The sequence below is a fragment of the Micropterus salmoides genome, unplaced genomic scaffold (assembly GCF_014851395.1).
Source record: "Micropterus salmoides isolate LMB-PRFRI ecotype aquatic unplaced genomic scaffold, ASM1485139v1 Ms_hic_scaffold_20, whole genome shotgun sequence".
Classification (NCBI taxonomy): domain Eukaryota; kingdom Metazoa; phylum Chordata; class Actinopteri; order Centrarchiformes; family Centrarchidae; genus Micropterus; species Micropterus salmoides.
The window spans coordinates 2948890-2961003 of NW_024041151.1; the positions used below are offsets into that span (position 1 = coordinate 2948890).

Consider the following 12114-nt stretch of genomic DNA (forward strand, 5'->3'; position numbering starts at 1 on the left):
ATCCATTCAAACTGGATAAAAACCCCACTATCATCTGGCTTTCGGTGTGAAAAGGTGCTATCGGCATTCACTCCAGGATCAAATGACTCTGCTGAAGTCTTGGGTATTGATTGTCTCCTGCTCTATTTAGCATGCTAGGCGAACAGGCCGTCAGCTGTGACCTTGTATCCGCACTGCGACGTCCGTAAACTCACCTGCCAGTCTACGGACTCCACCCAGCAACCACCCGAACGTCCTCACCAGCCTCCGTGCTGCTTTCTACTGTTTACTGACCCCGTTTAACGGTGGTTTGTGATGTTGAACGTGACGCGTCAGCAAAACAAAACAAAAAGCAAACTTCTGCTGGCAAAGTGACAGAAGTCTGTTGTTTATTTAGTTAAAAAAACGTGAATAATCTCTGTTTGATGGACGTCAGGTGGTTTGATCAACTCTGACTGTAAAGTTTCCAGGCTTTTATTTAACTTCTGCTTGTGTTATGTACACAGAGCAGTTGGCCCAGTGGTGATGAGAGTTCATTTGTCAGGATTTTCTTTGTGTTTTCAGTTGACCTGTGTTTGTTGGTCTGAAGCTGTGTCAGATCAGAGGTTTCAGGGGGGACGCTATATGTTGTAGGGCTGAAACATTTCATGGATTCATTTACAGTTCGTCAAAAGAATCAGCAGCTATTTTCAATGTTGAATCGTGAAACAACAATAACTCTCAGGTTCCAGCTTCTAGGTGTCTCAGATTTCCTGCTTTTCTGTTTTCTGCCTCAGTAAACTGAATATCTTCTGTTTTTAACTGTTGGTCGAGCCAAACAAGACATTAAAGGACGTCTCCTGGACATTTTAAAATAAGTTCTGACACTTGTTTTTAAAGTCCAGATGATTAATTGATAGTGAAATTGATTGTTAGCTGCAGCCCCAGTCAGTTGTTTACCTTCGGGCTGAAACATTACTCCCCGACCCAGGATCAGTTATGTGCTTTGTGTCCTTGCTGAATGTTCCCTGTGTTACATCCTCATTTTCAAAGCTTTCTGTAACAACAGACATCCCGTCTGTCTTCAGACTGAACTTTAGATTAGATTCTTTATTGTCTAACTCTATCAGCGTTTGACCCGTCTGTCTCTTTCCTGTCTGCAGCGGTGCCATATCCTCCCGGTACACGCCTATCCATCAAAGACCTGTATGTGGACGGGAGGCCCAGCGTGGAGGTGCTGAAGGCCCATCTGGTGAAGGAGGGCCGGCTGGAGGAGGAAACGGCCCTGCGAATCATCAACGAGGGCGCCGCCATCCTCCGCCAGGAGAAATGCATGCTGGAAGTGGAAGCCCCCATCACAGGTAAACCCCTGCCTCCCGCCGCTCGCATCTCGCCATATCGGGGGCGGGTTTCCCTTGAAACTGAGATCTTGTGATGTAAATTAAAGCGAGACAAAGACGGCGTGTGTGCTCTCTGGAGTCTCGGCCAGGGTCACAGATCCGCCCCGTCTCAGATGTCTATTTCTACAGCTGCCCCCTCTGACATGTGGCTTAGCTTAGGTATCCCAGCCTCCCCTCATGCCCTCTGACTATTTTTATCTCCTCCTGCGTCCTCCCTTTCTCACTTATTGTTGTTTTTGTTTTTTTTGTCTGCTTGCTTCTTCTTCTTTCTCTGCCGTTCAGCCAAACTTATCTTCATGTTAAACGTTTGAAGCTGTTTTGTGTTTGTTCTGTGATACTCAACATTTTTCTCTTTGTCAACAAATCCAGTCTAAAGACCCAAACAAATCATCTATCAAAGGATACTGAGCCTTTTAAAGTCAGACATGTTGCAGGTTTGGGTCTGAACATGAGATCTGTTGACAATAAATAAGAAAAACTAAAATAACAGACACATGAATCAACGTGTTTGTGTGTCCAGTGTGTGGAGACGTCCACGGGCAGTTCTTTGACCTGATGAAGCTCTTTGAGGTGGGCGGATCCCCCAGCAGCACCCGCTACCTGTTCCTCGGAGACTACGTGGACCGAGGGTACTTCAGCATCGAGGTAGGCGGCCGGCTCGCGCTCGCGTGTTTGTGTTCCTGCCGTTTCGCTCTGACATTTGGAGCGGCGGCCCCGGCTTAGCACAGCGTCTTTAAATAGTCGTAGGAAATGAAAGACACACCGTCTGCGTCCTCGCCCTCCTGACTGCCGCGCTCAGCCCCACCCAGACACACACAATGTACGTGCGCACACACACGCCTCCTCGCATGTCGCCTCCAGGCTCGGCCTCTGTCCCACTGCCAAAACAATCCGAGGGAAGGACCGGGTCTCTGGTGTAGCTATGGATGGCATGACATTTCTATTGGCTGCTGTCATACTTCCTTGTTAGGATTAGTGGATGTCCTGGAAGACTCTTTTGTTCAGAGGCCGGGCCGCAGAGAGCCACATTATCCAGTTTCAAAGACAGAGTCAGAATCCGGGTCGGCTGCAGTTTGGAGTCACTGACGCTCCATTTGAACCAGATTAATTTAGAAGTCATTTATCTTCAGGAAGCCACGTTTTCCAGATGATCTGAACAGCGTCAGATGAGCGTATCGGAGTCTGAAAGGTATTCATAAGATCAAACATCACAGTGTCACACAGTTTGTCCTCCTGCCCACGTTCACCCTCTTTAATCAGAGTTTGTATTCAGGCGCTGTTTTTCAGAGCCCGGTGCAGAAAATTGGCACATCAAGTGGAACAATCGACTCCGTTTTATCTCTTTATTCACTTGATTTCAGTTCTGAATGCAGCTGCTACAGATCTACAAAACACTAAGTACTGTTGAAATAACTGAAGCTGCTTTGTTCCTGCTACTTCAGTGTGCCACAGAGTAACAGCTGCTTTATCACAGGAGGTAAGACCCTGGAAGAGTTAGACTGCATCTATAGGAGCCAAGGTTTTGTATTAGTCCTTCTGCCTTTCCAGCATCTGGCTCCTCCTGAGGTCGCTGGAACAATCAGATTCGCCTTTAAAGATTTAGTTATCGGGGTCATAAGACTGCACATCGTATTGACTGATGAACTGATCATTTTGACAGCTCTACATGTCGCCGCCCGTGTGTGCCGGCCTACATCGTAGCAGCACAAATCCCCGCTCTGACCCGGTTTACACTCTGCAGGGTGTGTCCGGCGTTCGTGGTGCTGAAGGAGTGAGTCTTCTGGTTCCTCTGTGAACAGACCTGTTTGGTTTTTAGATGAACAGCAGGTCAGAACTGGCTCCTTGTCGACGCCTTCAGAAAAGAGTTTAACAGGTGGTTTGATGCAGAACAAAAACACTGAGCGGATGACTGGCAGCTGGAGAGAGTGGGTTTGCTTGGAAGCGAAGTATGCGTCAGATTCAGCAGCTCCTTCATGAAAACAAATGCACATTTAGAAGCTGATTATCTCCCCTGCAATACTTTAAATTCATAAAATGCTGTAGCAGGTTATCGTTTAAGATCCTGCATTTGCTTATTCTCTAACAGGAGGTCACACAGAACAGTAGCTAATCACGTCTCTTGTCTGTGGTGGCAGATTCTCTCTGAATCGCTATAAACTCCAGTTTTTACTGTAACAAAATGCTCATTTAGTCCCACAAACATGTGAGAAGATTTCATATGAACGCTGTGCTGCCTGCATGCTGTCGTCATAAGAATTCCCACTATCTTTGTATTCAGTAAACGCTCTGCTAAATATCAAACCCTCTGCAGCTTGTGCCCAAAAATGTTAGAGCGATAAAAACTTTAAAATCGGTCTATCACTAAATATCAGGATAAATGTCAAATCATTATTTCTTTCAAGTTTAAAGGCTGATTTAGTTCCTAGTTAAGGACTACTAGCCAATCAGAAGCAGAGAAGGGCGGGTCAGCGAGAAGCCGGTAAACAGCTCGGGTTCAGCTGTACATGTTGCCGACCAGCTCGGCAACACGGACTGGAGCGAGAGTTTCAGAGCGGTGAGTTATTAATCTGTATCCGTAAAGTTTTAACTGAGCTCTGTCTCTACATCACAGGAACAACTTTATGTCCACTGCCTGCCTGGAGGGTAGCTAGTGTTTGGAAGGAGAGGAGAGCTGTGTGCTGCAGCTCGCTGTTTTTCCACCACTGTTTTTGAGGTCGTGTCGGAGTAGCTGTTTGGCGAGCGTTTTTTCACGTATTTTCTTGTGACATCACAAGAAAGTGGAAGTAAAGGCTGGACTATAAACGAGCTGTTTTCAGGCAGTTCAGAGCAGAGTTTTCTGTGGCAGATGGGAACTCACTTTGGGCTGGACTTTGGGCTTTTTCACTTTGCACGAGTAAAAAAGAAAAATCTTCTTTTTTCAGTCCCTTTTCCTCAACAAAGTTAAATGTCTTAAAGAAAAATTAATTGCCAATTTGTTCATGATTCAAATGAATTGAATCAAACCTTTTATAACATTTGTTATATTGTTACAACGGAAAATAATATTGCGCTATCTTTTTTAAATTTTGTTTTTATTATTGTCCAGCCCTGTGTTCAACTACTATCGACCAATCAGACGCTCTCCTGTGCACAGCCGACCAGTTCCTGTTAGCTTTTAATGCATTTATGCTTCACGTTTTGAGCAGTTTATCCTGTTGTGTTGGTGTTTTTTACCAAAGTAAATGTTACAGCTCTCATCCCCGTTGCATCATTACTGATTAGTGTCTTTTTTTGGGGGGGTGTCCACTGAGACAAATTGTTGTAAAACACTAAAGTTGAATGCGAAATCAGTGTCGTCATCATTACATTGGGAACAGGAAGACGTGTCCAGCCTTCTGGCTCTGGCTCCACTGTGTTTCTAAGCTCACCATGAGCAGCAACAGGTCAATATTTACAAACTGCAAGAAATAAGCTTCGAGTCAATTCGGTCTCATTTAGTTTCATTCTCCTGACTTTTAAAAAATAAAATCCTGTCAGAAGAGACCAAGATCGTGACTATAATCTGAAGAGTTTAGTTTTGTGTTTGTGCACAAACCGGTTCAGTTCAGTAACCAAATATTTAGTTTCATGTCACACACCCTGACTTTATCGATGCGTGGTGCGGCTCTGCGGTGAATAAAGTGTTCCCTCTATGACGGCCTCTTCCTCCTCATCCTCCCATGTGTCTCCCTGCAGTGTGTACTGTACCTGTGGGCTCTGAAGATCAACCACCCCAACACCCTCTTCCTCCTCAGAGGCAACCACGAGTGCCGGCACCTCACAGAGTACTTCACCTTCAAACAGGAGTGTAAGTCCTGCAGCTGTTTGTCTTCACGTCCTCCGCCATAGACAAACTGTGTCCTTTCCTGCAGGTCTGAGAGGGCGCGGTGCTGTGTGTTTAAAATGTGCCTCTCTGTTTGTCCTGCAGGTAAAATAAAGTACTCTGAGCGTGTTTATGATGCCTGTATGGATGCGTTTGACTGCCTGCCTCTGGCTGCTCTCCTCAACCAGCAGTTCCTCTGTGTGCACGGAGGTCTGAGCCCTGAAGTCACCTGCCTGGATGACATACGAAAGGTAACCAGAGGGCCGGACAATATCACACAAAATATTGTGATTGAAATTGTAAATATTTTCCTATGAACTAAACCTCAGCGCTGTATTTGGGTCTATATTAAACTATACTAAAAATAATTCTACATAAACGGATTCAGATACAATCAAGTAAAGCTAAATCACTTTTCCAACCGCTCACTCGGGCTGCGTTCAGACTGCAGGCCAAAGTGACCCAAATCTGATTTGTTTCAGTGTGAACAGTTCACGTGGAATCTGATCTGTTCCAGTTTGGATTTGAGCCTCTTTCAGATGTGGTTCAAATCAGATCCTGGTCTGATTGTTTGAAATGCGACCTGTGAAGTCTGGACGTCAGATCAGAGTTCAGGCGTCTCTGACACTGACACTGTAGAGCGACCGTCATCACAATTCTGCACCAGACGGAGCCGCTGCAGAGACGTTTCATAGAGGAGACGCCCCGCTTTAAAAACCCTTAGTACAACTCAATGGGCCTCTATGCCCGCTAGAAAGCCAATCACAGCTTTTAACAGCAAAAGCAGGAAACGTATTTACATTTATTCATTTAGCTGACGCTTTTATCCAAAGCGTCTGCTATACATGTCAGAGGTCGCACGCCTCTGGAGCAACTAGGGGTTAAGTGTCTTGCTCAGGGACACATGGTGGATGTCTCACAGTGGGAATTGAACCCAGGTCTCACACACCAAAGGCAAGCATCTTATCCATGCACCATCACCACCCCCTATTCAGCCAATCTTGTGGTTCCACTGACCTAAGAGTCCGATTTACTTTACTGCGCATGCGTAGAAGTAAAACTTGTCTGGAAAAACGTTTATGTCGTCAAACTTTTTCAGTGATTTTTAATCAGATTTTACTGCTGATTTTATTGATTGTAGTTTTTATGTCCTGGTGACCTGTGAAAGTGCAGTTCTGGCTCTCTCCCCAGTCATTCAGATACTAGCCTGGTCTTGTTGGTCTGAAATAGCTGCAGAGTGACTTGCCTGTAAGGACTTTTGATATTACTCAATAACATAGTAATTAAATCCAGTATATAACAGTCACCTCTTGCAGCTTGTTAAGACACTGTTATAAGTTGAAATTAAAGTCGCGGCAGTTTCTCTCTTTCAAACTGAGGTTCTGATATGAAATAGTTGCTCACAGCTGGTTGATTGTGTTTGTAACGTTGGTGTGTCTCTGTGTGCAGCTGGACCGGTTTAAGGAACCTCCTGCGTTCGGGCCGATGTGCGACCTGCTGTGGTCGGACCCGGGGGAGGACTACGGCTCAGAAAAGACCCAGGAACACTTCTGCCATAACAGCGTCAGAGGCTGCTCTTATTTCTACAGGTACGCCCGTCACCGCGGGACGCTGTGTGCTGCTGCAAATGTTTCCACATTTAAAAAAACAAAAAAGACCAAAAGCAGCTTGGTCTGTTAATCTGAGCTGATTAAAGCTTTTACAAACAATGGCTTATCTCTGGATAAGTGACCGCTGCTGAAATCCGCCGTCAGACAGATACTGAAAATAAATATTAGCATTCTCTCCTCGCTCTTTATATTTGTACTGAATTTGCGGTGTTGACACCACATGGAGGTCACAGCGAGGGGAAAGCAGCAGCTGCTCAAAAGCCTCTTTCATCCTACATTAGTTTGTTTAAGTAGCACAACATTTAAACCATTCAGTGAGAAATGACACCAAGCCACTGTGTTTCTCTAACGCCCCTAATAGATCTGTTGGAGATTACAGCCGCCTGTCAGTAGGAGTTTTAGTCCCGTCCCGAAAGCCCGTCCAGGTAGCTTCTGGTTTTAAAGACCAAGCTGCGCCCCCTTTCAGAGCTGCACCTCGTTAGGTAAACGTTCCTGCAATTCAGCGTCTCGTATCTGAATAAACACCAGCTCACCTTTTATGTTAAAGTCACCATCTCGACGAGGTCGAACACACTCTGGTCTGAAGTAAACGCTGTTCAATTAACGACTCCAGGTTCAACACTTACAGAGAGATTCAGCGTGTTCACCTTATTAATTAATAACAGTAATGCATTTAAATCATTTATGTTTCTCACCAGAAGAAAAGAAGAAAATACACTCAGTTAAATAAAGTAAACTTAACCTAACCTTAACAAATACTTTGTACTACCAGAGAGAGAATAAGATGAGCACTGACGCTTGCTTTAATTCATGAAAACAAACTTGTGAAACAGTTTGTGCTCTTCAGTCTGGGCTTTTCAAGAAACCATCAGTCCTGTTTCAGAGAAAGAATGCAGCACAAAGAAGAGAAGCATGCAGATGCAAAAACAATCAACTTATTCCGCGTGAATGCAGTATTTTGTACTCGGGGTGTGTATTGTACTTGTCGTGCGTGTAGTACTGCGTGTGCGTAAAGGGCTTTTGGTGTTGGTGATCCGAGGTGAATCGTCAGTTCTGTGAGGATCAGATATAAACTCCTCCCTCCTGTGAAAAAGCCTCGACCTTAATTGATCTCTAATTTTAGCACTTTGAAGCGTCTCTTGTTATTCTGGAGTTGAAGCGTTAAAGGCGGCGGCGGCTTCTGGGAGACAGCCGGGCGGCGGGAGGAGACGAGGCTGAACATTTGGAGAAACATGAAACAGTCGTTGAGTGAAATCCCTCCGCTCTGTGTTTACCAAACTGGCATCTTGGTGTTTGTTGGAGGATAATAACTCCCTGTTCTGTCTCCAGTTACCCAGCAGTCTGTGACTTCCTGATGAACAATAACCTGTTGTCTGTAATACGAGCACATGAAGCCCAGGATGCAGGGTGAGTGACGCCTCCTGTCAGACATCAGCCTGACACTTTCATTTTCTGCAGTGATACCATATAATAATACTGTGGTGTTATTATTGTGTTATATTAGATGGTTGCTTGTCTTTTATTATATTCTCTTTTTTTTAATTTGAGCTTTTACAACAACACAAAAAACAAAAGGTTTAAGCAGCCGAGGCCATGTTTCTCTATTGGCTGTGGTTCCCAACCAGGGGGTCGGGACCCTCCAACACGGTCACATGATAAATGTGAGGGGTCATCTGATTATTAATGGGAACGCAGTGAATCCTAAACATCTGTCAGTTGCCAGTTTATTAGGTACAGGCAGTTAAAGCTAATGCAGTCTCATCTGTGACAGTAGTGACGGTTATAGTGATCAGTTTTAGTTTTAGAGTAGAGTTTATTCAGCTTGAGGGTCATTTTGTAGGTTGTGGTGCTGTTTGGGCTGGGCAATAAAACAATAGTCAAGATCTTGGCAATATAATTTCCCTCAATGACAAAATGTTCAAATTAGCACTTACTTTTTCTATCAAGATGTTTATTTTGTTGAGGCCTAACAAAACCAGATATTACTTAATTTTACTCGTGCATATTTGTTAAAAGATTTTCATCATGTGTTTGTTCTGACCATAAAGAAGAATTTAAAAACAGTCTGGTTTCCTAAACCTTCTTCCTTCAGGAGCAAAAATCAGCCTTGAAACTTGAAAGAAATAATGATATGACATTTATCCTGATTGTGATAACATTTTCGTCCATATCGCCGAGCCCTTGGTGCTCGTCCACTCCATTTTTATCAATAAGGGAAAACAAAATACCAGAAACACACTGAAGTTGAACCAGCATCTTTTCTAAAACAACAAACGGAGCATTAAAGCCTTTTATGTTGTATTAGACTGAGTATTAACTGAGTGTTTTCTGCTGCACAAAACAAAAATACACTATGAATGTTCCTGTGTAGAATTACTTTGTTTTAAGGGGACACGAGCCGATAAGGTTGGGAACCATTAGTCTGAGGTATTGTTTAATGCTATAAAGTGTTATTGTTGTTGTTTTATCTGTTTTGTTGCATCTCAATAACCTAATCTTTATTTTCTTATCCGTCTTTAAATCTCATCATGCAAAACTCCACCCTGTTTGTTTTTGTCCGTCAGGTATCGAATGTACAGGAAAAGTCAGACGACAGGCTTCCCTTCTTTAATTACAATATTCTCTGCTCCGAACTACCTGGACGTGTACAATAACAAAGGTAAGAGGATGGAAACCATGGCAACAGGTTGGCAACCTTGAAGCCTTGGCAACGGCAGACTGGAAGCGCTCGGTGAAGTAGAAAACGTTGACGTGTTTGGTGTTGTGTCCTCAGCGGCGGTGCTGAAATATGAGAATAACGTGATGAACATCCGGCAGTTTAACTGCTCCCCTCACCCCTACTGGCTGCCCAACTTTATGGACGTCTTCACCTGGTCTCTGCCCTTCGTCGGAGAGAAAGGTGAGACTCCCTCCGCTGCTGTCTGTGGTGGTGTCTGCTTTTATTTAAATGTTTAAGGCTGCAGAGCGTTACTGCAGCGTGAATAACAAGGGGACAAAAACATGCAAATGACCACAGACCAGAAGTGAACAAACCCACTGCACCATTTGGAGAAAAGGTCACTTTGCGATTGATGGTTTGATGTAGGGCAGCACAATAAAACGATAACGATAATTAACGTGATATAATATTTAATGTTTGATTTCATTCACTTTAATTATTAACAAATTAGGACTTTATTTTTTTTATTAAGATGTTTATTTTATTGAGGAAAAAGGACTGAAAAAAAACTTTTACTTAATTTTACTTGGGAATATTTGTTGTCAAAGATCATAATTGTTTTGAATATTCTACCTAAGTGTTTGTTCTGACCGTAAAGAATCAGGTTTCTTCAGCTTTCACTCAGGAGCAAAAATCAGCCTTTAAACTCGAGAGAAATAACGATTTGATGCTTATCGTGATAATTATTGATATCGAAAGAGTTGAAACTTTTTATCCTGGTAACATTTTTGGCCGTATCTTTCCTTTCTTAATCCAAGAAATCTGTCCATCAGATCCTGTAGAACCTCTTACATGTTGAAAATATAAATTAAGATTATAATCTATAAAACTGAACCTTTTTAAACAAGGTTTAGTCCAGTTTCTGTGAGCGGCTGCGCGTTGGGATCACGTTCGACCGTGAGCTGCTGAGGACCGAGAGACCCGGTGACTAACTTACCCGCCTATCTCAATTTAAATCTTTCCTGTGACACAGATGGGAGTTCGTGGATCGTGTGACATAGCTGCAGTGTCGGAGGAGTTCTCGGCTCCCGTTATAATTGTGTCACATAATTAGGTTCGACTGTTTCCTGATTCAGAGACGACACTTTGAGCCAGAAACCATTCAGTTCTTTTGTCAGGCAAAGACTGAGACCGCAGAGCTCCATGCTGACTTTTATACGTTTTAGAAATTTAGGGGCACACATTGATTATTAATATTCATCATATTGATTTTTAACTGAGGCCACAGAGGTGTTAACATCCTGAATAAATACTTTCATTCACTAATTAATTCCAGTCTCTTCTGTTTTTCCTGATTGTGAACACAACGCTTCCCGCAGACATGTCACCTTTAAGCAGGGTTGGGTATCGTTAAAGGTGACATTCACCTTTTTATACTGAAGGGAAACCAGTGATGGCTACGAATGACACGAGTCCCCAGAGATACCCCCTCTAGGACAGAGACTCCTTTCACTTTAGAGATGAGAGAGGAGGAAGAGGATGAAGATCACCGAGCGCTGAAAAGATCTGTGGTGAAGGAACCAGAATCGATAAAATTGATACCCAACCCTACTTTTAAAGTATAAACTTTTTTCGTTACTGGAAGGATTTTTATAATTTAAAAATCTGCAGGGAAGTCTGTAAAAAACTGTAATTAATGTGGATGAAACGAATATTATGTTGGTGAGGACGACGTGATGATGTCCATCACACTGAGTTCACCGTGTGAGAGCTGCTGATTGGCTGCAGGTGATCTCACCGACAGCCTTTATTTGTTTGTGCCGGCCCTCAGTCATTATTTGAACACTGGCCTTTAGGTGAGAATCTTCTATAACTCATTTCCTGTAGCTATTTCACAATAAAAGCCTCCATGCGGTGTGTGAATAGAGCTTTCAGTCTGAAACGAGAGCAGCAGTCACGTAACACTAGAGCTGCAACGATTAATCGATTAGTGCAACAGAACTGAGTAATTGGCCAAATATTCTCTGTTTCCAGCTTATTAAATGTGAATATTTGCTGATTTTATTTGTCATTTATGACATTAAATCAAATGTCTTGAGATTTTGGACAGTCTGAAGGCCTCGCTGTCGGCTCTGAGCAGTTGTGAAAGGTGTTTTTTAAAGTAACCTGTTAATCAGGTAATTGATAAAAGAACATGCAGATTCGTCTGCAGAGAAAATAATCATCAGTCTCAGCCTTGGCACGAACCCTTTATTGTGTGTTTGTCTGCATCTTGATGTGTTGGTGACTGTGCTTGTTTTCACACAGTGACAGAGATGCTGGTGAACGTGTTGAACATCTGCTCTGATGACGAGCTGATGTCAGAAGGGGACGACACATGTGAGGGTAAGAGGATGTAACGCCTTCTCCCATCATCGCACCCGGCTGTTCTCATTTTTAAAAAAACTGTTAGTAACCACGTTTGACCTCTCAGATATTTCAACCACAGGCTGTTTTTGAGTCGGTAGTTTCCACTAGTTTCTGGTGCAGTTTGCAGATCAGCCTGCTGAGATCTGTTAATCCTCCTCAGAGAGCAGTTTGTCACCTTCGTGTCTAGTTGTTGGTCATGTGGCTGAGCAGGTGTGAGTTATGAAAGCTGCTCTAGTT

General features: G+C 43.4%; 1 protein-coding gene across 2 annotated transcripts in view; it reads left to right on the forward strand.

The window, feature by feature from the left end:
- Positions 1 to 12114, forward strand: part of ppp3ccb (protein phosphatase 3, catalytic subunit, gamma isozyme, b) — a 29259-nt gene that overhangs the window by 7875 nt on the left and 9270 nt on the right. For both annotated transcript variants that reach the window (XM_038733662.1, XM_038733661.1), the window contains exons 2-10: positions 1122 to 1319; positions 1879 to 2003; positions 5073 to 5184; positions 5305 to 5450; positions 6649 to 6788; positions 8139 to 8216; positions 9374 to 9468; positions 9583 to 9708; positions 11776 to 11853. In XM_038733662.1, coding sequence (XP_038589590.1) covers positions 1122 to 1319; positions 1879 to 2003; positions 5073 to 5184; positions 5305 to 5450; positions 6649 to 6788; positions 8139 to 8216; positions 9374 to 9468; positions 9583 to 9708; positions 11776 to 11853 — 1098 coding nt within the window. The remainder of the gene's footprint in view (positions 1 to 1121; positions 1320 to 1878; positions 2004 to 5072; positions 5185 to 5304; positions 5451 to 6648; positions 6789 to 8138; positions 8217 to 9373; positions 9469 to 9582; positions 9709 to 11775; positions 11854 to 12114) is intronic.